The sequence below is a fragment of the Molothrus aeneus genome, chromosome 3, assembly GCF_037042795.1.
Source record: "Molothrus aeneus isolate 106 chromosome 3, BPBGC_Maene_1.0, whole genome shotgun sequence".
NCBI lineage: Eukaryota > Metazoa > Chordata > Aves > Passeriformes > Icteridae > Molothrus > Molothrus aeneus.
The window spans coordinates 77,142,836-77,170,175 of NC_089648.1; the positions used below are offsets into that span (position 1 = coordinate 77,142,836).

General features: G+C 36.9%; 1 protein-coding gene across 1 annotated transcript in view; it reads right to left on the bottom strand.

The window, feature by feature from the left end:
* Positions 1-221: 221 nt before the first annotated feature.
* Positions 222-27,340, bottom strand: part of LPIN1 (lipin 1) — a 49,143-nt gene continuing 22,024 nt past the window's right edge. Inside the window, exons 9-21 of the mRNA XM_066547203.1 lie at positions 26,189-26,282; positions 24,655-24,842; positions 23,655-23,748; positions 21,254-21,323; positions 18,390-18,482; positions 17,007-17,080; positions 14,891-15,035; positions 12,081-12,229; positions 10,373-10,459; positions 8,829-8,981; positions 6,863-6,977; positions 4,637-4,740; positions 222-3,785 (exon numbers count right to left, since the gene is read on the bottom strand). Of these exons, the coding sequence (XP_066403300.1) occupies positions 3,626-3,785; positions 4,637-4,740; positions 6,863-6,977; positions 8,829-8,981; positions 10,373-10,459; positions 12,081-12,229; positions 14,891-15,035; positions 17,007-17,080; positions 18,390-18,482; positions 21,254-21,323; positions 23,655-23,748; positions 24,655-24,842; positions 26,189-26,282 (1,526 nt within the window). The 3' untranslated portion in view covers positions 222-3,625. The remainder of the gene's footprint in view (positions 3,786-4,636; positions 4,741-6,862; positions 6,978-8,828; positions 8,982-10,372; positions 10,460-12,080; positions 12,230-14,890; positions 15,036-17,006; positions 17,081-18,389; positions 18,483-21,253; positions 21,324-23,654; positions 23,749-24,654; positions 24,843-26,188; positions 26,283-27,340) is intronic.

Sequence of the window (27,340 nt, forward strand, 5' to 3'; positions counted from 1 at the left end):
ACAGCCAGGGCCCAGATCCTGGCCCCATCTCCCTCAGTAAACTTTTACAGATTTAAAAGGCTCCGGGTAAAACACTGCAGCTGAACAGCAAAAATAATATAAGTGACACTGGATAGCCCCAGTAAGAAACAGGCAGTGGAGACTGGAGATACAAAAGCCATGCTTTACATGTTCAGCAGTTCTGCAAAAGCACTCTGCCATTATCAAAGAACACAGAAAAATAGGAAAGTCAGGAAAAAATTTATTTTTGCCTTTATTACAATATATATTTCTACTCTTTGCATTCAGCAGATCAAAATGAAGTGTTAAAACTATTTTCATCACTGCAGTAGCACATACATATACAGAGTAAACACTGTATATAAATAGGCTTTCAAATAATAACAAACCATATCTACAAATAGAAAATATCCAATACCTCTTTCTCCTCCTTCCCCAAATGTTACAGCAGTAACATTTTATGTTCAGCATAACTAATGTCACAAGTACGACATTCTCTCCCTCCCATGACCCAGCTAGAGTGGTGTGGTCATCAGCATCAAGAAAATAAACATTAGTCCCTCCTCACTGCTGCATATTATAGTTTCTGTGTATTGTATGAATAGAATATACTGTGATTTAATGTGTCTGCATACTTATGTTAACATATTCTTTCTGTAACAAAAACCAGCATTACACTGCAAGCAAGGTTGATTTTTTTTCTTTCACAGAAAGAGTAGCATTTTTTAATATATTTTTCTGCTACATGATTTAACAAAGCAGTTTAAATATTATGCTAAAATTATAAAGCTACCAAATCAAAATGTCTTATACGTTCTGGAAAGTATGGTGATGCTTCTAGCAGGTCAAACCCCTGATTTTCATGTAAGTGTCCTTTTTGTCAGTAAATTTGATAAAAGTTACAGCAACACACATTCCTGACAGTGTTCAGCTATATTTCAGTTTCATATACAAAGGGGGATGCAGCAACTCAGAAGCGAAGCTCTGAACGTCACAGAATCACAGAAAAGTTGGTCAGAAGGGACCCCTGGAGGTCATGCAGTCCAACTTCAGCCTTAAAGCAGATGGATACCAACACTAGATCAAGTCAACCATAACCCTGTTGAACCAAATCTTGAAAAACTCTGGGACAGATTCTGCAGCACCTCAGGGTTACCTGTACCAGCACTGCACTGTGGCCACAATCTGACAATTAAAACAGTTCCTTATTCACATTATCATTTGGTTTTAAATACTAAAGGCAAGAAACAACCCTGGATTGCCCATTTATTAAGTTATAAATAAATATATCACAGGCTTTAATTGTGGAGAATTTTCAGGGACCATCTTTTCTGGTGGGAGTTGCTGTGTGTACCATCTTGGGAAAACATATTTTAACTACTGTTAAGGATAAAAACCACAAAACTGACAGCCTCTCACTGAAGAGAACAGTTAGTTTTATTTTATATATTTTATATAATAAATGGCTTGAAATAGGCCTTTACCAAAACAGAATTTAAATAGGATGCAGCTAGTACATCTGTCAATTTATTCAATCATTAATGACAAGTATTAATAGATAATTAAAGTGTGGCTATATTTAGAGATGCAACAATCTCAGTTTGGCAATCTGCAATCCCCACTGATTGTCTTTCAGAAAATCCACCCCATATTTCTTACACCTTGAAGTAAAAAGATATTTGCATTTTCTTTAAACTTTCAAGAGAACACAATCAGTTCTGGGTTGTCAAACACTTGTCAAACAAATGTCAAACACACATTTCTTCCTCTTTGTGTCTAATCCTAATATGTCCAAAGCAGATATTTACCTTTCCTGAAGTAGCAACGTTCATGTGAAAGGAAGACTTAGGGAGGGCTCTCCACTGCACACTGCAGCTATGTAAAGCATTGCACTTGTTCTCATTACTATTGAAGGCACAGAGAAATCATAAATTGGCCCACTTAGAACCCAGATAAAGTCTTCAGTAGTAAAACTTAGAAAACCCCTACCAGAGAGTTCCCATCCTATCTACACTGCTATCACTCTTGACATGCAAAACCAGAATTTGTTGTTACAAAAGAAATGTGATACAGAGCAGCCATTTCCAAATTTCTGGGTGATAAACAACCATAATCACATCTTAAAATTTCTTCTGGACCACTCTGCCTTCCTGTTAATAAACTTAAGTGAAAACACTACAAAGCAGCTGCAAAACACTTACCATAGCCTCAGATCACAAGCTGGCAGAGACCACAGCTTGTGAACCACCAGTGTAGTCATACTGAAATACAATGTACATAGAAGCCCATGATGCCATTTCAGAGAACAATTAGACTTTTCAGTATATTCCAAAAGGAAAAAAAAATTCTTTCCTATCTACAACATATTTGAAATAATTTGGCATGTGGGCACTTGGAGTCCATATTTTAAGTACCACATTGTGTAAAGGCAGACCATTTGGAAAATGTTATCAACTGATCCACAGTATTGCTTTTAGTGCACACAGTTCAGTCTTAAGGCTGTCAAAAGCAATATCTACAGCTTGTGTCTGGATAAATATGGAAAAAAAAGGAAAAAAAAGGAGATTTCATTATCTTAAAGGAGAGTAAATTGCACTAAAAGTATCCATTCTTTGTGATACAAAACAAAGCAAAAAAAAATCCATACAGTAAAAACCTGAGATGCGTCATTCGCCAGCATCAGAATTCACATTTTAACCAAAATAATATTTCAAACAAAACTATTCCATTTTGATAAAATCCTTACTATTTTTGGCTCAGTAAAAAAATCTTCAACCTCAGCACACTGCGTGTAGGAAAGATGTGTTTACTGAAAATCACCCACTTCAGTAAGGTGGGCACTATCCACAGTGGCCTGTATCTTCCACTAGAACACATACAGATCCAAAAAGCTACTCCCAAAGTATGATAGTTCTCAAACTGAGAAAGACTGGAAGAATCTGGCCATCCTATTTCATTTACTTTCTATTTAGAATACATATAATTTATTTCCTCAGAAGTGTCCCATGTCAAAACAGGCTGGAATCAATCAAACACAGCTCAATTGGTTTTGACAGCTACACTGATTTACATCTGCTGAGGACCTCAACCAGTAATTAACTCTTAAACAAATAGTTGTTGGTCAAGCAAGGGAAGAGAGGAGGAATCATTTGCTCCTTCAGAGAGAAGGATTTTGATATCTAGATTGTAATCCCTGTCTGTGTCACCAGATAATGTCAGGAATGGTGAGCACCTTCAGCTCCCTTACTGGCAAGGGGTTCTGACAGGATGGAAGATGGCTTCAGTGATGCAGAACAGATGTGGAATCACTTTACAACCTTATGGCATGTTTACCTGCAACCTCAACATCACTGCACTTTTAATTGACCTTATATAATGAAAGTGCATGGCAAAATTTGAGGACCTGGGAGAGGACCTAGAAAAGCAACTCCTATTCCTAACAAGACTCCTCTTGTCTGGAAACCTAAGTATGAAAAAGCATTCCTAAGTTTGCTCACAACAGAAGAATACAATGCTCACAACTTCACAGATTCCAACTGAACTGTCAACAGCAAAAGCCAAGTGATGTCCTTTCAACACAAGCCAACCCAGTCTTTAAGGTGAGACCAACAATTTGGAGACGTGGTTAAGATGAGGCTGGATGTACATCCTGAGTTTCAAATGGTGGCAGAGGTTCTCTCCAGTAGGTGAACTGGCTGTAGGTATCAGAACAAGGGAAGTCTGAAGAATGACTTCTTTTCAGCAAAGGGAAAATGTGATCTACCACTTCACAGAGTCTGACATAGCTGGAAAATAAAAAAAATAGAATGCTGAACCATTTCAGATCATCTTTATTTTGAACTTTTTAAACGTCCCAATCACTAAGGCGTGACTACATTTACAAACGGACAAAATGGACAAGTGACCCTCCTCAAAGGAATAAAACTAAATTGAATTTTGGTGCCCAGCTTCCAGACAGGATTCACAGTTAGGATAAAAAATTCATTCTAATCCATTCATTCTAACACATGATACTTACCTGGTGAGAAACAGATGCCATTTTACACCCAGATCATCTGCTAAAATATTCAAGCACCACATTCTGCTTCTCTGTTTCTGTCCAGCTTGGCTCAAGCAGCTCCCTGCTCAACTGATTATTCATATTTGATACACATATGGCTGCCCTTCAATTAAGGACACCAACACTTAAAATTACTAAAAGCCATTCCAGTGTTAGGGGTTAACAGTGCCTAAGCATCTTTCTGGAAGCATTTGACCCTCTCTTCAGATTTTGTTTTCTGGCTCTTCTAGATAGGAGATCCAGGAAAAGGAAATTTTGAAAAGGCCAGGAAAAGGCAGATGGCATCAGCACACTAGCGAGTCTCATTTTTATGCAGACTAAATCCTCCACTTTTAAATCTTTTACATGAATAAAGTAGATGGAATTTATTATATTAAATATTAAAAAATTCTTTTTGTCAGTTTAGCTGAAGGGAAGTGGAAAGTCTGTATTTTAATCTAAATCTTTTTTGTTTGGTTTGAAGTATTCTAAAGAATCTTTAATTACTAAAATTGAATGGATCTATGGGCAACTTGAGTCATAAGTTAGAGTAAATGAATTTAGTCCATGAAGTGTTAGGAATAAGAGATTACTTACGATGAGATGTTTGTCTTTGCATGCTCTTGTATAAGTTCTCCTTTAGGGTTAACTGTAAATATCCTGTTTAAAGAAACCCCCACTTGTTTGTATGAATAAACATCCTAAAAAGAATAAAAAAGAAGAAAAATCATGATTCTGCCTTTGCAAAATCATGTGTAATCTTGCTGTAATATATTACACAAAAGAACATATTTACACAGAACTGGTACTAAATTTATCTAGTTATTGTGTGCCTGAAATTCTCCATTATGTTACAAATGAGGTCAATCTAATGAAATGTTCATGAAACAGACAATTTCCTGCTAGATAAGAAGTTTGCCACTTCAGTTTAAACTGTTAATCAAAATCATGTTCATTTTTTTCAGTTAACTTCCCTTGACACAATAATAACATTCAGTAAAGAACTAATGACATTTGGTGTAAGAGCACATTAACACTTTCATTTTTCTTTCAGAGAATATTTAATGTCCTGTGTGCATTGTACCAAGTATGTTACAACAGTGTCCAGAGGTTAAAATGTAACTGACACATAAAACAGGAATTATTTTTTAAGGGCAAGGTCACAAAATTCATAACAAATATGTCTATACCAAAGCCATCACTTAGCTCGAGTTCAGATTTGTGGCATATTCATATGGCATACTCCATGTCAGAACAAGGGAAAAAGAAGGGAAAGCAAGATAGAGATGCTAAAACAGCAGCAGTGAGCCACAGCAGGTAATGCAGATACAACTATGGAAAGCACAATTAGAAGTCAGAATTAAGAATGTCTTCTACAAAATTCATATTGTTAAAGAAAACAATAAATAAGTTTTGATCTGCTCTGAAGAAAAGCTTGAGAAAACCAAAATTGAAAATATCTCCCAGAAGATCAGAGCAAAACCAATTTCCATTTTGCTAACATAAATCATGGTTTCAAAAGCCAAGATGGTGAAAAACTGGAACGTTAATGAAACCACAAAGTTTATTATTATTTCTATATTGTTAAGACTGTTCAAAAAAATTAAGTAACTGAACAAAAGTGAAGAGAAGTCACTTCAAGAATTCAGCATCATGGCAGTCCAAACAATGTCTACACCTCCAACACCCATGTGTACAGAAATTTCCCTGTGTTTGTTCTTGGAAAAAACAATTGAAACCAAAAACATAACAAAACAACAACAACAACAAACCAACTTCCAAAAAAAACCCAAATAGAAAAACAACAGAAAACCCAGAGCAGAAAACTGAGAAAGTTGTGATCCTGAGCTATACAAAACCCATGGCACATGGCACACCTCAAGCCTGCACTCTGGCAGCAAGCATGAGAGTGATTACTTCAGAAACAGTAACTTACTGTTTAACTTAAAATAGTATTGAAATAAAATCATTATTTTAATGCATGTTTCCCTGAGGTTCAAAAAAAAATGGAACTAGAGGTAGTTATTATCCATAATACAACATCACAGTTTTTAAAATGTCATTTCATAATCATGTTTAAAGGTGCCTTGATAATGGAAACTTAGCTGCCTATAATATAACAGTTCAATACAGCAATGGGATAGTGAGGACCTCTGTAAGCTCTGACAAAATGCTTTTAAAGAAGGGGTAATTACATGCCAGGGTCCTCAAGCCCATGAGACTGTTTCCTTCTCTTAACAGCATTCTTTGGTCCAGGACAGGAGCTTTCTATAGCCCAAATATCCAGTCTTCCAAAAGGTGATGGATCTGTTTTTCATTTTCTATGTCTAATATATCACTTTCCATCCTTTTCTATGTCCAATATATCATATTGGACATATCCTTTTCTATGTCAAATATATCACTTTCCATACAAAATAGGAGCTTTTGACTTTGATGGGACATTCAAGGTTATTTGAGTGTACTTAGAGAAGTGTAAGTCCTACCAATATTAATCTGGAATATTTTCTGTCTGCCCACAGTTACCTCACTGCCACTGTATCTGTGTGGATTAAAATGAGATTACTGTTTCTACACAAGCTTAACTGCTAATTTATGCAGATATAACCTAGTTACTTTGCTGCTCTTCCATCTCTGAATCCTACATCATGGTATTTTTGAGGAAGAACCTTAAGAAAGTTAACCTTAACTTTCTTTTGTACAGGGCCTAATAAAATGTGCCTAATTCTCATTTAAAGCTTCTAGGTTCTAATACAACACAACCACGAAATAACAGCAATGTTTCTGTTCTCTGCAACAGAAATAAATTCAGCTATTACTTACAGCAGGTCTGTTTCCAAAAGCAGCATAAAAGGGCTCTGTGTTAGGATAAAACAAATTCTTGATGTCTGTCAAACACTGAACTTTAAATTTTTCTGGCTTCTTTTCTATGACCTCCCTGAAACGATAAAAAGGAAGCTGAATAAGTACACATGAAATACACCACAAACCATTTTATCTTTATTCAACATTTTCACCTGGCTAGATACTACTGCATAGCATCCACCCTTCTCCAATAAATCTTTCAGAAGTCAGATTGCCCATGAAAACAGAACAGTATTCCCAAGCTTACATAATGGGCACAGTAAATAAATCCTCTGAAACAAGGTAACTTCTATTGAAGCCTACATTACAATGATGGCTTACTGAGCAAGGATACTGGATTACAGGGAGTAGCTGCTAAATCAATCCTTATGAGACATAAACTCTCACCAAGTAAACTGCCTCCTGAGAACTGCAGAATGGTTCATAGATTATATTAGCCTTCATTGTTTATGGTGCTGGTTTTTTTTTTTTTGAAATTTTATTGTTAAAACAATTGCAATCACCATATGTGCTAGAAGCACCTCAGCCTGTTAAGACAGAATTAGAGTCAGGTTCACCACCACTGCTGATTAGCAAAAGTTAAGGAATAAAGGAATCTTCTATTTCTCTTCAGCTGCTTCTTGTAGAATAGAGAATTCATTAATGAACACAGGAGTTATCTTATTTCTGGGCAAAAGCCCTTTCACAACAACTTCTCTTGGCAAGAGGACTGAACAGGTGGCAGAGTCTGGAGTTCCCATAACATAGGAAGATGCCAGCATGACACAAAAACACTTAAGAAGCTCAGAATCCAAGATCCTAGTACCAACACAAATGTCAAGGAAGATGTGAATAGTACAGAAGTGTCATGGGAGTAAAGCAACCCTTTGGATCCATGTATAAATCAAGGCCTGAGAATGTGCAAAAGATGAATAAAAACCACCTTTCCTCAGTCTCACATACACTTGATCTCAAACTTACAAGGATTAAATTTATGGATAAAACAGTGAAGTAATTTATTGCCCACACACCTCAGAAGTTACAATAGTGTACACTGAAAGATGGGCATTCCTTAGTCTAAACAAGATACCAAAAGGCGTATCATTTTAAAGGTATCTCTAGATACAAGGAGCATAAGATAGCAGTAACTACCTTTCACTGCATTTAGTACTTAATCAGTCTGAGAAGTGCACTCTAATTCCTCCATGGTTTCTTATATTTAGAATGTGGCTGGTAAGACAGCCTGTAGCATGTCACTCAATCAGGAGAACATCTGAACAACCTTCCATTAAAAATTCTAATGAAATATATCTTGTCACAGCAGCTTTTAACAGCTTAAAATATTTTCAGTAATCACTTGACATGCTTCGCTGCATTAGGCAGAAGGTACAATATTCATAATCTGTGCTGTTATTATTCACTCACCCCAGTTCAACACCTAGGAAAGATAACATTGTCCTCACAGAATCCCACAGTGAAGTCAGGCATATAGAAAGTTCATTTCATTTTCACATGAATTTCTTCAAAACCCATCATGAAATAACCTTCCACAAAAATATACTTATGCTAACTGGAACACCTTACAGGTAAAGACAAGAATGATGGCTATGAAAATGCCCACAGAAATATTGGAAAAATGTGGACATTTCTCTCTAAATATGAACACACAATGTTAAACACATGAAGTCACCAAGCAGTACCTACTGGTAAACAGTGAACACAGCTGTGCCTTAATATACACCTAAGATATAAACTAGGCAAAACTAGATAATGAGTAACTACTGAATTTTGGTCTTTCTCTAACAAAATTTCTTAATTAAATTTTGCACCAATATGTAAAAAAAATTAAATTATTAATTATTTCAAGCACTCCCACTTAAAAAAGCTGATAATTCAGACTCCACTAACCTTAGTTTCTGTCTCTGTAAAAGCAAAATTGCATTACCTGTGAAGAGCTGAGAATAGGCTGCTTGGACTCAGCAAAACTGGCCCCTGAGGCAGCACAGTTCCTCTTTCATTGACCCAGTGCAAGTATCCTCTGGTCATGCCTGCCATTCCAATAGCTCGTGCTGAGCAGTACAAAAATTTATATCCATTTCTGTGAGCAGATATAAAAGAAGAAACTACTGTAAAAATAAAGCAAGTGTTTAGATAGTGACAATTTTGAGGGTTTACTTTTACATGAATCAATCATGGCTGTTTAACAGTATGTTTAACCCAGACTTATTTTAAAAAGAGTAGAAACGTTTATGCCAGAAAACTGGGTAATTAAAACCAATCTAGCCCTGCTGCATTTAGTGATTACACCTAAAGAGGGCTCATTTATCTCTGCTCCTCTCAGGACTTGTGACTCCTTATGGTTATTTTTCCACCCCTGCGTGGTGGAACCATTCTCCTTAGAATTAACTGGAAAGACATCTGCAAAGAGGAAAACATTTGGCATGAAGCAGACAATGGTATATTGGCCTTTGTTGTATTAACAGTGTTGCATTCCTGCCTCTCGGGCCTCTACAAAAAAAGATGTCCAGCAATAACACATTTTCTCAAGCTGGAACAACTTGAGCTTCAAAACACAGTATGAGAAGTAATCTTTAACCTGACACTGAAATGAAAGTATTGGCATTAGTCACAGGTTGCCTTTGATTCTGTTCATGTTAGAACGGAATCCAATCTTATATTAGCTCAACTTAGCAGCTTACTTTCCAATTCCTATTGAAAAATTAATTTTCATAAAACAGACTGTATTCAGCACACGCATGGTCATTAGATCTAACTATTAAGCATTTATATGGTGTTCAGCTGTAATATAGCCACGACATAATTAACTCAGTAATTTGAAAACCAACATGACTCAAATCTATTTTTTGCCCTATGTTTATGATCATCAAAGCCCTAACAACTGATAATGCTGGTAGGCACAGAAATAACAACTGCAATTAAAAAAATTAATTAACATTTCCACCAAATGTAATGCAGAGGTTATACATAAAACTCAGCATGTGAATTTCCAGACTGTCCTGTCTTTTCTGTGAACATGTTTGTCTAACATGCAGAGAAGTGTCTCTGGCATAATTTAGATTCCAATATCCATAATTTATAATTCATCATCCATGTAAAACAAAAAGCAATAAACGATCCTTAGCATAACTCTAGTACACAGAACAAATCAGATTAACTAAGAGGAGAATAGTGATGTGTACCAGAGGCTCCTCACACGTTCATGGTAATTTAAATATATAAGAAAAGATTACATTCTTGCAATAAAAGAAAACTCACAGATAGAGGGCTTTTGCTTTTGTTGTCACAAAGCAGGTTTTGCTCTGCATATCATGCAGGAGACATTGACACTGTGTAAGCATCACTAAAGCAAGAAGATATTGATGAAATTGACACCCTTATAGGTTAAGAGAAGCCAAGAGAAATTTAAATTTTTACACACAAATGAATAAACACAAGCCACAGATGCATGCAGATTTACTGAATACTCACTGGCTCACTTTGTGGTACAACTTTGCAATCCCTTGGTGTGTCCAGTCTTTGCCAAGAGTTGGCAAAATATGACCTAAAGTATCTGACCTAAATAAAGGAAAAACAATATAAGTGAGCTGAAAAAACTCCATAGTTATAATAACAGTCAAGTCTAATACAAATCCCACTAACTTACTTGGAAGCTGCAAATGGAAAGAGGTATTCTGTAAGGAACTGATTGTCATCAGAAGAGAATTAGTTTATTTCCCTTTTCTTTTAGATAGACTGACATGCTCATCCTTGGCCATGTTGTTTAAATTACTCCTGTGCCCCAAGATGGATAAGCTTGTGCCCCAAAAGGTAATACAGAAGTCACAGCATACAAGCATCACTCAGACCTCTAGGAGGCCACCAATGCTAAACCTAATTTTTGAGGTTTATGTTAAATGTTTTCTAAATAAACCAAACCTACCCATAATGGACATTTATGAGAAATTTAAAGTATGAGGTAAGTCACATTTTAGCTTACTTCAAACTAACTTCTCCACATTAAGCCAGGAGTTGGTCAGGTGTAAACTATTTTCAAATATTCGTTCTGGCTTCAATGTATTTCTGGCTTTATATGATAGAAAAATATTTACACTATAATAACAAATAGTGCAAATGAGCATCTTGCTTGACAAAGTACTGTACAGATACACAGTAAGAAGTCCACACCCTGAATAACTTGCATCTTAGAGGAAGAAATATTAGACAGTGGCTTAGGTTGGATTTGCACTGGCATTGTAAGGTGAAGTGATTCAATAACTCTGGGCAGATCAACAGCAGAGGGAATAGATCCCACTGACTTCACTGAAGCTTAAGAAAGCAAAGTGGGGAGAGATGTTAATTTACATTGGCACCAAACGAGAAGTTTGACATACAATGGATAAATCACAAGGAAGAAGACAATTTCAGTCTAAATCAAGTATTTTATTTCCCACAGACTGCTCTTGAAAATTATTTTTCCTTGTTTTTTTCCTAATTAGATATAGCTAAGTTTGATTTTGAAATAAATTAATTTCAAAACAAATTAAACATCTCACTACAAAAGACAATGCTTGTATTTTTATTTCATGCTTTCCCTGTTACACACACAATTGTTTTCCCTAGTGTTAAATACAATAAATAAATAGAAACCAGCAAGTCAATAAAACCTTTTGGTCACTCCAAAATTATGAGTTTTACCCAAAGTACTAATCTGAAACTCTCCATCAGATTCTAGTTCTGACATTGATTTTGGAGTCTAGTCTTCTAAGTAATAATGCCTAAGACCGGAATGCGCCAGGAGTCATTTAAAACAAAATTCATGTTTCTTCTTTTTAATTACTCCTTCATATTTAATTATTACCTACATCATGAGTGTGATGCAACAAAAAGGTCAGGATTTTGCAGAAGGTCCTCCAATACTATCATGAAACGCCAATAGATAACAAATAATGGGTACATATGGCATGTGTCTATTAAATTACGAATTCAACTAAAGATTGTTGTATTGTTTGAAAGCCAAATGTAAAAATTAAAAAAAATTAAAAAAAAAAAAACAAACAACCCAAAACCAAGAAACAAAACGTCCCAAAACACTTGTATATGAAGATTTTATGATTAACACTCCTTGTTAATTATATTTTCCTTTAAACTAAAGAGGAAAATCCTTGTATATAAAGCCTCTCCCTGTTCATGAACTCACCGTGTGATTGTTCCATCAATATCAGAAATAACAACTTTATCATCCCAATTCCATAGGTAAATGGTGCCTTCACAGCGGCAAGTGCCTTGATATTGGGTTGTAACACTAAAGGTCACATCATTAGGGCCATTCTTGAGCTTTAAGCTTTTCTGCAAGACATTATCAGCAAGGTGATCAACAACCTAAGCATGTGAAATGGACACAGTGTAAAAGCTGCACATGAGCATTGCCTTGGTGTTTTTGGCTGGGGAAGCTGGTGTGGATTTCTCCTCCCATAAAGTCAAATCCATTTGTGGGATTTTTTTTGGCCAAAGACCAGGGTGTACTTGGGGGGTAATTCAGAAGGATAGGGAGAACCAGTATGTGCCTCAGGGAGATTTAACACTGGGCGAAAAATAATCTGTGGTGTAAATTGTAGGCTGCAGAAAGCAAAGTAACAGCAATGACATGAACTGATGAAGAATGAATTTTGCAAGGAGCGAGGGAAATGATCTGATGACCCGAGCTGGACCAGTGTTGGTGCCAACAATCAGGTATGCTGCTCTCCTGTCCTGACCACCCGTTCCGATGCAATGGAGCCCAAGTCATGGATAGGGAGGGGTGGAGGAAGCCCATGGAATGGGAAAGTAGTATATATCTATGAAAGGTTAGGATAGTAGTTAATGAAATGTATGTTTGGTATAGAGATGATTAAGGATGTAGTTAAATTGAATCTGTGGGCAAGGAGATCTCTATAATGAGAAATAAATACAATGGAACAGTTAGAAGATACATAAATTATGTGGGATCTGAGTGTGATACAAATGGTATGGAGTGGGGTGGAAATTGTTATAGGTCTGGCTAAGCTGGAGCTCACTTCCCCACAGCCATTGTCACAGTGCTGTGCTTTGCACTGGCAGCTGGAAAGGTATTGGTGTTTTGGGCACTGCTGAGCAGCACTGGCACAGCACCAGCACTGTCTCTCCAACATTCCTTCCCCATCAAGGGGCTGGGGGTGGGCAGGGTCCTGGGAGGGGACACAACCAGGCCAGATGATCCAAATTAACCAAAGGGGTATTCCCTACCATACGACATCAGCTTAGATATAAAAGTTAAGGAAAGGAGGAGGAATGAGGGGAATTTGTTATTTTACAATGTTTGCCTCCCACAGCTGAAGCCCTGCTTTCTGGGAAGTGGCTGAGCATCCCTCACTGGTGGGAAGCAGAGAATATACTTGTTTTTCTCTTTGTTTATCCACCTTATGTTCTCTCCCCCGTCCCACTGAGAAGGGGAGTGACAGAGCAGCTTGGCTGGGCACCTGCCATCCAACCAGTCAACCCAATTTGGTCACACTGAATTTTATTGCTTTCAGTAGAAGTATTCTAAAAGACAACACCAGAGGCTTACCCTGTGTGGTGTATATTAGGCATTGATTTATAGAACAGAACAAAACAAATAAACAAAAAAATCGGTTTCACAGTCAGGTAAATTAAAAAAAAAAATCCCCAAATGTTCACAAACAGTAATAAATTATGGAATAGGGACCATCTATGGGCCCTTCCCACTCCGAAAGAAAGATGCGTATGCAGAGAGAAATGTAACAAAAAGTTCCATAAGCTCTAATTAAGATCTCTGCTAAGGGGATTTGTGTTCTTCATTATTTTATCTTTTTTGTAAAATAACAGACCTCTCACACCACATGAACTGTTACCTTTCAGCCTGCACTAACTAACCTTAACTCTCCTACTTTTCTGCTCTTCACTGTCTCCTGTGCCACTTAGTGACATGTGAGACAAGAGGCTACTGATTTGATTCTATTTCTGAAGCTAGATGTTCATTTTCCCAAGACCTGTAGGAATTTAACCCTCTTTGTGCATCTTTTTCTTCATTATCTTTCACTGCAACTTTTCAATTAGCTAAAAAGTGAAAAGGAGGTGAGAATGCAGAACTCATAGGTAACTGGTGAATCTCCCCCACTTTTAAACCATTTAAGAGAAGTTTTAACTTCAGCTAATTTCTGCAAGGTTTCTGAAACTGTGAAGTCCCACTTTATTTTTGTAACCCCTGCTCTCTCTTTCCAACAGAAAATACCCAACACGTCTCATCTGTCTCTTGGGAAAAACTGCATTTCTTACAAATTATCCAGGCAGTGAGTGATGGGCTGTTAAATGCTGTATGCCTCATGTGGGTTTCCTTCAGAAAATTAATTATCTGTACCTAAGATGACAAGAAGTATTTCCCTATAGTAGCCCATTTTTCCAGATCAAATTGAAATGTACAGAACACAAAACTGCAACAGTTTTGTCATCATTAGCCAAAACACCTCTGTCACAGAGGAAAAGAATCGGCTTCAAAGAAATTAATAAGCTCCAAAGAAATCAATAGCCTGGCCTCATTATAAATTCAAAAGCAGCTTTTTCAGAAGTTACTAACAGAAAACTATTTATGCAAAATATGACTATCTGCCTATAAATGAGGAAAAAGGAAAAGAGAGGAAGGAGAAAGAAGAGAGGCCTGTTAACATATACACATTTCACATACTACAAGGAAGGATGTGGTTCCAATACACTTACTCAGGTGACAAATACACAATTTGGAATTTGATATTTTTCTAAATGACATCCCACCTCCAAACCTCAGCACTTGCTGCAAGGAATAACATTCATGTTTAATACAGAAAAGAGAAGGGAAAAGGCTTTTTTGAAAAATATAATGAGAGAGAATTAAAGGCAAGACGTAAGAGCTAATTAAGCTTTGAAGCCTGAAAAACAGTAAAGATTTCTGTTGTATTAGAAATGCCATTTCAGGACAAGGATGTAAAATTAACTCACAAGTTGGTCAGAAGTGAGTCGAAGTGATTTTTTGTAACTGATTCCAGACAATAATGAGAGATGACTGGAGTTGGCTTGCAATGACCCGAGGTTTTGTTTCGCAGCTCTTGGGTCTTCATCGCTTGAAGAAGATTCATCTTTTATTCTGGAACATTGCACACACAGAAAATGATGTTATCATGCCCGTAAATGCATCTCAGTAGCCATTAAAAATGCATTAACAGTGAGTCACCAAAGAAGTCATTGATTCTCTGCTACCAATACTGTCTCACAGGAGGTCATTCATATCATGGGTTTTAATATATCAATGAAGTACCAAACTTTCATTCACACATTGCCCTTTATTCAAACTTGGATTGTTACAGGCAAGTCAATAACAGTTTTCATTATTTAAATTTAATGAATATAAATTAATGTATTATATTAACTCAAAAATCTCATATGATGAAAAAATAATACCCATTAGATATTATAACTTTAAAAATCCTCTGTTCTCAAAAGAAGAGGCACTTGCTATGCTGGATTTCTCTTTCCCTCTTCTCTCCTCCCCCAAAGAATCTAAAAATTAATTTTAAAAAAATGCAGGTTATAGAAGTTTTATTAAATAAAGTAACTCCTCATGTTCTTTCAATGAGCAGCTTCAAATAACAGGATTATTCATTTCCGGGATTTGCAGGATTACCCTGTTCAGAATACAATGATGGAAAGTCATAAAACCTGAGCTCCCTCACAGTATTCTGTTTAAATACACATTGGAATAATTACTTTTGTTCTCCTACAACCATTTTTAGAAACTTCTTAAGGGTATTCTTCCTCAGAAAGAATGTTTTCCTACAGTAAAAAATCCTATCACTGTAGGCGTAAGTTAAAACTCTTTCAGATCCTACAGATCTGATCTTTAAAACAATCAATATTTGGCCTTTCACTGCAATCACACCTGGAGGTTTGTTTGGTAGTCTTGACCCAATATCAAGGTACTGCATGTCATGACTAGCAATGTTTAAAAGCCTATCTTACCCTTTGTGACATGTGATCTCAAAAGCTTTACTCAACATCCCACTTGTGATATTTTGCTTGCAAACAATAAATTTTTAATGAGAGATTTCTAAGGCCCGGTAAAACTTAAATGAAGTTTAAGAAGACTACCAATTTCAGAATCTAGTCTGCTTGAACTCTTGATCCCACTTTAAACTTTGTTTTTAAACAACCATGTACGAAACAGACCTATATACCCCTTGTCATCCTTAAAAGGAAAATCAGCCTTTCCAATTAACTCTGGTTCTCAGTCTCAGAGAGGCAACAGAGACAACAGCTAATCTCCTACAGAATGAGGAATCCTCCTTCCAGCACATATGCCTGGACTCCAACTGCTGACCACCAGAACGAATGAGAGCTTTTTGTTTCAGAAGGGCGACCCCTGAACCTCACTTAATGAGCATAAAGCAATATTTGAATCTGGTCCATTTCAGCTGTAACGGCAGCCAGCATAAACAAGATGTCTTTACAATAAGATGCATATGCACAGAAAAGGGACAAGGTAGGAGAGCTGTCCCTGGCTAACTCATCCCTCTAAAGCAAGCTAAAACTCATGTCATGGACCCCACAAAGGTGAGATTGCGGCTGTAGAGTGTGATTGTTAGGAGCACAAGGAAGAGGCTTCTGCAGTCCTGGAAAGAAGCAACAGAAAACCATGACTATTGCCTGTGAAAAACACTCTGGGAAGTCCCTTAACTTCCCAAAATATGCAGGAACCAATTAATTTGTCAGGCCATAAATCTAAATAAATAAAAAAAAATTTAAGCAACTGGGATCTGACAACAGCTTGGTCTCATCTATGATGTTCCCTTAAAAACTCTAGAGAAATACATGCAGCTTTGGAGAACTGCTCCAATTAGAGTGTGTTTCCAAGGGGCTGGAATTAGAGTCCCAGAGCTGCCAGCCAAACCACAGAAATGCCAGTAGGTGTCTCCTACTTGGACTTCTGCGGTTCAATGAGTAACAAATTTAAAGTATTTCACTGACACAGTATTTCTTTGTTTGAATAGCTGAGGTAACTTGCTTTCATTTTTAAATGATCACTCTTGCTTGTTTCAGGTACAGATGATTTTGGGTGTACCTGTTTGCCCTGCTCATCTGTGAAGATTCATCTGTAAGTCCGCTCTCACTCATGCCTTGCTCTGGCTTTGTTTCCTGTAAAAATACAAGTATTAGTAGCTGTGCATCTCCTGTTAAGCAGAGAGTAGATGTTTTTAGAAAAATAGTTGAAAATCAAATTCTGCCTTGTACAGACTTGGTAAAAATCAAGCGTGTGTTTGTCTCCTTTGTTTGTAGGCAAAATAAAACCCTTACAGAATAAAGGCAGTACAAAGAACTAAAAACTGCAACTATAAACTCAGAGCAATAATTAAGATTAAGTTTTACAGGGAAGAAGTAGAGAAATATCAGGTTTAACATCTAGTACTGTTGAAGTTCTGGGATCAATTCCATAGCTACACAATTCATACACCTCAAATAGCTAGATTTCACCTGAGAAAGCAAAGTACGACTTGGGAGAAGGAAAAACCCCCCACAAATTACCTTTCAGAGAATCATTTAAATCTTAAATCCAGTAAAACTTGCTAAAGTGCTTTTATCTTGAGTATATGCTGAACACTACCAAAGTTATTCCACAAGATTTTTAAATAGTGCTTTACATAGTTCTATTTAAAGTCACCACAGCTCAAGAAATAATCAAATACTTCCAGAGAAAATCCTGAAAACTTCAAATGACTATAAAACTAAAATCTCATGCTCTGAAACCCACACCCACAGATCAGTACAATGGTTATCTCATGCAAGGTTAAAGAAGTTCTTGACAGAGGCACAAACATAAAATTGCATTAAAAGTAATTTTCTCCCCTCAAGTACTAATGCTTCAGTAGTATAGATTAAAATGAAGAGGTTTTATTAGCCAACAATATTTCACATAGAGCTTTGGAGTTTTTAGTTTTCCAATGTTCATCCATGACTAAGATTATTATCACAAACTTCTAATACTCTGAAAAGAAACTCAAAAAGATTTTCAAACCAATATATATAGTCCGTTTGGCATCTTAGGTTTTGCTGAGTTTTACAGCTCATTCTACTCATAAATATGTCTGCTCTTCGACCATCAAAAGAAAGATGCTGAGAGGTAGGTAATCTGAGTGAAAACTTTAAATTAGTGGCACAACTCTGATTCTAGGTTTCCAAACAGAGATTTAATGCATTCGATACTACTGCCTCAGGTCTGTGTAATGAAAATAAATCAAAACTCTTCAGGCAAATGTTTCAGGTAGGGTCTGATCCAAAGTTTTCTGAAGTCAAAACAAACCAGACCTCAGACCATGTTTAATGTGCACACTCTCAGTCAAAGTGAGTACCAAGTTACCCTCTGAAGTGAAGTTCTGAGGGATGAGTATGCAGATCCCAGCCCTCCCACTGCAAACAGAAGGAAACTCTGCTTGCTTCTTAAGCTTACCTCTTTAATAGTGCTGTTCCTCCCTCGCCATGAAAACCACCATCTTCCACCTTTCTTTGGCATCTTGTCCCTCATTATGGATTCCACAGTTGCCTGTGATAAATGGATGGTAACATAAAAAAGGCCCAAAATAAAGGACAACCTGACATACATAAATGAAAAGTGCCAAACACACAGTTTTAACTGATAATAAATAGAATAAAAGTAAACATACTGTCTGTGGACCATAAATTCTACTAAAGCAAAATCTAATGGTATCCAGAGCTGCTCTGAAGTAACTTAAGCATGAATACTTATGGTATTTTTAAAAGGAAAATGAAAAAGAAATCAAATCAAAGAAGAAAAAAAGCATAAAGAGATGTTAGTATAATGTCTAGAATGGAGAATCTGCTATTTCTAAGTTATTTAGTACAAATTATACATTTAAAAAAAAAATCACTTCCTAAAGGAGGCATCATGCAAAACAGTAACAAACTGACATGCAAGAAAGTTATTTACAAAGTTTGTATTCAATCACCAGCTTAGCAAAGAGTAAAGAAGTTACTAGCTTTTATGAGTTTATGAGTTATGAGTTTATGAATTATCATGCTATGAACTTGACTGAAAATGTTAGAATAGTTTCTTTGATAAACATTTTCTACTTTACATTGGTTCTACATACTAGACACCAGTAGAAAAGTTCTTTCAATCCATAATGCCTGGAGCCTTATGCATTGTAACAAGGGGAGCTGAATTCTTTCACTCAGAGAGAAGCAACAGATGAATGGGAAAATATCAAGGTAAAAGTGGCCACAGGGTTTCTTACACCCTAGAACAGCTTGGACACTATTTCTGAGATGACAGCTTCCATTGCAAGTAAGGTCACCAAAAGAAAGCTGTGATGTTGATTAATGATTTTTTTAAAAAAATTTAAAACTAAGAACTCTTAGCAATTAAGAGGGGACTGTGTTCAGATAATGTGTGGCACAATGGATCCCTTTTCTCAGTTTTTCCATAGGTTTTCTTCACTATATTATCTAAAGTATATTAGAAAAATAGAAATGACAGAAAAATAAAGTTGAGTTTTTCAAACAAAATAAAAAAAACAGGGAGCAGGTGGAGCTATGGAGAATGGAGTGCCACAATTGAGAACAACAGCAACAATTTAAGGGGATTCTCAAACACGTCAAGAAATTCAAGCAGATATCCTATACACTTTTAGTGGGGAAATTCACATGCTTACAATTAGATGTGCATATGAGTGTATTTTACAGAACATCAGTAAATTTTTTTTGCAAAAACATCAATTTTCAAATACTTCATAAACTGTTTATTATTAAAGTATCTTAGTATTTCAATTCCTTAACCTCATTACTACAGCAAATCAAAACTCTAAGTAACAAGTCATGAAGAAAACCAGTAGGATGACTGGTAACATCAATGAGTCATTTTAGTTTCAGAGGTACAGTAAACCAAGCAAACCTTTCCAAAAATACAGATTGTTCAAACTATAAATATTGGCTTCTCCACTAAATTAAAACTGCACTCTCAAGAAACTTATCAGCATTCAGAATATAAATTAACCATTAAAAAAACCCAAGCACATTGAATTACACATAGAAGATTTTTCTCAACTGATAACCTATATGAATAATGACATAAGTATAAAGCTGTTGAAAGAATTGCCATCTGCTGTAACATTATGGAAAAATATTTTATAGCACTTCTTTCCATTTACACATCCTAGGCAAAACCCAAGACATCTGGCTCAGGCTTTGAAGTGTTTAATTTAAAATGTAGTTACATTATTTTTATTGCCAATGAAGACCCAAGAGGCACCTATCAAGATCTGAATCACACTGTGTGAGCACCCAACAAGTATAGAGTACAATAACTATGTACCTTCTGTGGGCATTTGAGTTCCATGGGATGAATCCCACCTTTGATGATTACCAGAACATTTGCAGTAACACACAAAACATCTGGCTCTGTGACATCTTTGAAATTCAAGAATGTTTACCAGATATTTGAGATTTTTAGGCTCAATTTATTTTATACTGGGATGGTACCATGCAGCTGTACATGACTGCATATAGAGGTAACATGGCACTAAGAAAGAAACACTGGCAGAGAGTATTCTGGGCTTTGGAGAAATTTTTAGTCTACAGTGATAGCAACAGAGATAGCATTTGAATTCACACATATCCCAAAGATACGTGAAGTGCTGCAAAAGGCAGGAGGAAAGTTTAGGTTCAAAAATTTATTAAATCCATGTCTAACCAGGACACAAAATAGGGGTAGTGGTGATACTACTTCTTTATATACATTTACAGTATTTCTGTCATGAGCACCTACGTGGCACAAGGTCATGTGGCATTGAACTACTTCAGCACATTTATATAAGCCAACACACAGAGTCATAGAGCTATCTGGCACTACCTACCTTGGTTATGAACAACCAAATGAGAAACAAAAAGCTAGCAAGCTGCAGGCCTTCCTCATCTAGTATTTAAACCTTATTCACTGAGCTTATTTGTATTTATTTAATAATATATGAGGTATAGATATAAAACAGAAAGCAAACACCAAGTTTGCAGCTACAGCAAACACTAACATGGGTCAATGTAAATTATGTTTAAAATTCATATTAATTAAATAAAAGAGAAGTTTTCCTACTTCAAAATAGTTGTAATAACTTTAGCCTAGCAAACAAACACTATTCACAGACCAAACTTAGTCCTTATTTAGGCCATAAGATAGACGAATGGTTATATGTGGGTAGATTTTACTGATGTGCAAATTCTCTTGTACAACCCATGTCCCTCCCTTAATCAGTGGTACCTTTTAAAATTCCTCCTCTTACCAGCCTTCATGTTCAATCTCACCTTTGGCAAAGGTTTCTGGAATGCCTGCATTGCCAGCAGAAGGGGACCAGCTGTCGTCCAGTTGTAGTACCTGAGCATGCAAGAGAGAATTACAGCATTTTGTAACCCCAAAAGCCCCAATTCACAATCTACCTGGTATTCACCACCTGGCAGGTTAAAGCCATGAAGCACAGATCAAACTCTGACCTGCACTAGTAATAACAGACCCATCTTATTTCACAGAATGCTCACAGGTATTTACCACACACATTTTTCAGGGTATGCAAGAGAAGCTAGGCCTTGAGCAGAAAGGGTGTTTGTCACACATTACTCAAGTCATCATAGAATCACAGAATGGTTGGGTTGGAAGGGACCTTAAAGATCATCTAATTCCAACTGACCTGCCTTGGGCAGGGACACCTTCCACTAAATCAGGCTGCTCAGGGCCCCATTCAATCTGGGCTTAAGCACTTCCAGGGACATCCACCACTTCCCTGGACAACCTGTTTCAGTAACTCACCATCCTTACAGTAATAAAGAATTTTTCATCTAAAACTGTTCCCCAGTATCGTATCACTATTACTATATAAAAGGTTGCTCTCCCTATTTTTTCTAAGCCCCCTTTAAGTACTAAAAAGCTGCAATGAAGTCTCCCCAGAGCCTTCTCTTTTCCAGGCTGAACCCCAACTCTCTCAGCCTGTCCTCACAGGAGAGGCACTCCAGCCCTCTGATCACCTTTAATGTCCCTCCTCTGAACTCACTCCAACAGGTCCCTGTCTGTCCTGTGCTGGAGACCCCAGGGCTGGATGCAGCACTGCAGGTGAGGTCTCAGCAGAGCAGAGGGGCAGAATCCCCTCCCTTGACCTGTCCCTGCTGCTTTGGATGCAGCCCAGGACATGTTTGCCTTTCTGGGCTGCAAACACACTCTTGGCCCATGTCCAGATTTTCATTCACCAGAACCCCCAAGTTAGTCTGTACTAACAGACTATCTTGAGTTATTTCCCCGCCTGTACTCATATCTGGGATTGCTCCAAACCAGCTGCAGCTGGTTTGCATTTTAACTTCTTGAATTTCATGAGTTTCTTGTGGGCCCTTTCCTCAAGTTTGTCCAGGTCCCTCTGGATAGTATCACTTCCTTCTGTTGATTCCACTGCACCACTCAGCTTTGTGTCATCTGCAAATGTGCTGAGGGTGCACTTGGTCCCACTGTCTGTGTCACTGACAAAGATATTGAAGAGCATCAGTCCCCAGGACAGAGCCCTCAAGGGATATCAGCTTCCATCTGGACAGAGCTGTTGACCACAACACTCTGGCTGCATCCATCCAGCTACAGTCCTTATTATATTCCTCTTTATCACAGCATAAGCCATACTTCTGCAAGCTTTTTTCACTGTTTTTCCATCAAGGAGCCACATAAAACTTAGGGGCTGTAGTCTGTAGGATGCAAAGCTCCTGTTATTACACACTGAACATGGCCCAACCCTTGTTGCAGACAGTAAGACAATTAGAGTATCCATTGTCTAGGGAAGATGAAGTTCACAAGACATTAAGAGAATATGATATTTAAGGTCCTCACTAAGGTCACCTCTCTTCCCAATAAATTCAGCAGGCAGATAAATACTACCAAAAGATTCAGAGAACAGTGTCAGGGAAGCAATGAGTGACTCACCTCAGACCACAGAGAGCTGAAGTCAGGTATGAGGCTGACCACAATAAAAACTATCACCTGGTACATTAGCCTTGCATGACCCATGGCTGTGACCAAGGGTAGCCAAAGCTCTCTTGGAGCAGCACAAAGCCATGATCTCTCCTCTGTTTGCAAGGTGCAAGGAACTCTCAAGTTAAAGAAACCCCAAAAAGCTGCATCTGGCTTAGATCACAGCACTGTCCCACTGCCAGCAATACAAACATACAAAAAAATGTCTTAGCCTTGCAGAAATGGAAGCCTCATACTCATTGGGTGAAGTTTGACAAATCTTGAAAAGCAATGCCTCCACAGAGGCATATTAGCAAAATATTCAGTATGTACAAAAAAATTGCTTGGTACCCAGTGACTGGAAGCAGACTGATGTATCCCTGTAAATATTAATAATTCAAACTGGCTCAGGGCAAGCCTTAGCAAGTTCACAACGTATTTCATTTCTACTCTGTCAATTGAATGTGAATACTATTAGCATTTAATAACAGCTTCTTGAAATTCAAATTGTGTCAGTAACAGGTCATCTGAAACTGCTCTTCACTTTCAATTCAAAGGAGGAAAAGTAACTAGAAGAACCTCAATTCACTAGGGAGTTGACTCTTTCTAGATGAATCCAAGCTACAAACATTCAAAACCTGGTTTTCAGCTATAGTTATACTGATGTAATGCACTGAAGTGACAAAGAAGTGTCTTTGTTACAACAGTAATATGAAATATACTTACTTATTTCCAATCTTAACCACAAGGTTAGGGTCATCAATGATAGCAGGATTGTCCACAAACTGCTGATATGTTACTGCATGTTCTAAGAACTCTTCTGTGGGGGAAAGAAGTTGCATTTGTAAAGCATACATTTATAGATGCCTGGGATGGGCCAACCTAAACCTCTCAGCACCTCTTACACACATTGGTTACACCTTCATTACAAGGGTGCTGAGATTTAACTGCAATATGGAAGTTGTTCAGAGACTCTCAATCTTAGAAGATGAGGGTTTCTTTGTTTCTGGGTGTTTTTCCTTTCAAAATACAAGCTAAAGTGAAAGCTCAGGGACTGAACTGCGAGGGAGGAAAATCTCCTTTTAGAAAAATTATGTCATTTACAAGTGATTCAGATGACAGTATGACTCAAATAAATCACAGGATATTTGAAACATTTTAATAAGTAGCTTGTGAGCAGCAGTCTTTGTGGCATCAGGCTCATATGATTTTATGATACTACATTACTGCAGAAAGTGCAAGTGTTAACACATTTATTTTCACATTATGCCACTAGAAGTTTAAGGCACAAAGTATTGTGATTTATCTAAATGTTACACAAGAAACTGGAGGTAGGGTAGGAATTAGTTTGAACTTTTCAACTCCGTCTCCTTATGTCCCCATTTATGGACCATCTTTTTCACTCCTGACTCTAAGAGCTGTGAATTTCCTAGCTATATGCTGTACTAAGTGGCAAAAGTATCATTAAGACTACTGTGATACAAAACATAGCACTATCATGAAGTAAAAATACCAATTAAATACTTCCAAAAATTTTCATATATAGTGGATTGTTCAAATGTGTTAAAAATCATGAGAGGTTCTAGGAAGTTTATCATTACATGGCCAGTATTTATTTTCTCAAGCCAGTGCTGAGCACAGCCACAGGAGGGCTCTGCAGCCTCAGGCTGGGAAGCTCAAACCCAGCTGCCAGCACACGTCTGCAATTCACACAGTCATCCCGTACCTTTGGTTATCTCTTTGTTCTCAGTAAGACCTCCGCAGAGAGAAATGGCAATGGAGGGCAAATCCCGGATTCCATCCGAGATGCTCTCAGCCCCGCTGTCAACGCCCGAGCTCCCGACAGACTGCGGAGAGTGGCTGGCCGGCCGTGGCCCCACGTCGGCCGTGCTCCTGCTTTGGGCATTATCCCCACTGGAACAGAAAAATCAGCAATTCAGTCTTCATGTGTTCATTCCCAAATTCACTCCATTTAACAAGTAAAGCTTCGGGAATAAAAAAGAAAAAAAAAAGAAAAACCTTTGTTTAAGTTTTACAGCAAAACAAAACAAAGTAATACAGGTCTTGGGTGCCCTCCAATATTAGATTGCTTCTACTTACTTGTCTAAACTAGGCATGTTTATAATTAACTGCAATTAACTCAGCCCACTTATTTATAAGAGCTAAGAAAATAAGACAATAAACTGTATAATCTTAATAGACAAAATAATTATATAATATGCAGAGTTTATACTAGTAGAACTATTCCCACACAGGAACAAGAACAAGTATGTAAGTTTGTTATTTTTTTATACTAACTATATAAACTGATAGTTAAACACAAACAAATAATGTGTATGTTTGTGTATTTACGTGTCATGTATATATAAATAAAACACTCCACATGTAAACTACTAGGATTAAAATTTTCAGAAACAATAAATTATTATACCTACTTAAAATCTGATGAGATCAATCTTATGAAGTTCAAGCTCATCAAACTCTGCTTTCCACTTCAGAATTATATGAATGTATTTGAGAAAGAAATTTTCAATCCAACATTTTCCCGATATAACTAATCCTTCTCAGCTTTATTGAAATGCTAATATTACAGCAGCTGAGTTTAAGCAAGCAAAAAAAGAAAAATAAATTACACAAGCTGCTTTAGTTGTTGCTCAATGACTTTCATCAAGTGACTAGAGTATACGTTGAAAGAGAACTATAAATGCTGCAAGAGGCTCCAATAAAGATCAGAACAAGTTGGAAGTTGTATGTTCAGGGTGCAGTTTTTTTCATATATAACTCTGTCATTCATCTTCCAAAAATTATTTTCTCACATTCATATTTATAGGTGAATCAACCACAGTAAAGCCACATTAGAGCAATAATTTTCTGCTAATACTGTTAACAGTAAGATATGTTCTTTATGGTAATAAGTCAGGACAGGGGATAAATATATCCCAAGGCCAATTACTCTCCTAGGACATGTGAGTTAACACTCACAAACATCAGTGTATATTACATAACCATCCACAATCAATATATGATGCTTAATTGACCAAAACAGAAAACCATCTGCAAGCACTTTTCTCAGGCTAAAATGCAGCACCTTCCAAAAGTTTTAATATTCCTCTCGAGAAAATTTTACTTTCCTTCTGCCTTCATTTCTGCTTGAACCCTGAAAAAGGCATCTTATCTGGCTGGCAATGAAGAGTTTGATCTAAATATGGAAGATGAAAAGAGCTCTTTAAAAAGTAAAAATATAAGAAAAAGATTTGTACTTTTTGGGGAAATAAAGTGCAGCAACTTCTGGATCCATGTCAGTGAGGTCATCTAAATAGACACCATCAGCACCAAGATGCCGGCTCCGTTTGTCTGTAAGGGACAGAAGAAATAAACCTATTAATTCATATTTTCTGAGTAACAATACAGAGCTGTTCTTACTGTTCAGCTATTCATTTTAAAACTAAGAAACCAGAAAGTTATAACAGTTTGTGAACTGTATTTGTGCAAAATGATACTGCCAAAAATCTCAAAACAAGTAATTTATATACACTGTTCAAACTATGAATTAACAAAATGGGACGGCAGAGAACTAGTTTTGAGACATGCCAAAGACTCCCTATCCCAGACAAAACCACTGTGAATCAGAAGTCAGCAGAGGAAAACAGCAAAAGGAAAACCTACTAAGTATTTACATAGTCCCATTATCACAGTATGGCAGTCAGAACATTTAATCTTTGATTAACTAATCTTACACCTCTCCTTGAAAAAGGGAAACAACAGACTAAAATATAGTCACTAACATGCTATAACTGGCTCGTTATGGAGACAACTCACTTTTAAGCACATACAGCTGATGTGCTGTGTGTGCACAAGCACCACTGTAGGAGACAACACACCCCTTCTAGGCCTGTCACTAGGACCAACCACTGTCCTCTTGTTGCCAGTAGACCTAGATAAGTAACCACTGTAAGGTCAAAAACTAATTTGGATTCATTCTCAAACCCACAACTTCTCACTGTCTCAATTTCCAACACTAAACATCACAAAAGCAATCAGAAAATCTATACAAGCACTGAATAGTAAGCAGAGAAACACATCATTTTTTGTTTTCAAAGACAGTGGAATGCATGGGGAAGAGGCCAAGAAATTTGTATGTTTACTGATTAAAAAGCATCTGCACAAACTAGGCTTATACAGAGCTTACATAATTATGGAATAATTATAATCAGTGCTCTAAAACAGAACATTTGTAAGCAAATAAATTTCATGTGAAGACTGTAACACTTGTTCACTTGTTATAAAATACCATGGAAATAGAGCCCAGAAATTAGGATAGATGAAGCTGTATTTCAGATATTCAGGACAGGATATGTACCACATAGAACTGAAAAGCATGTAAAACAAAAGCACCTTATTTTATGGCAAAT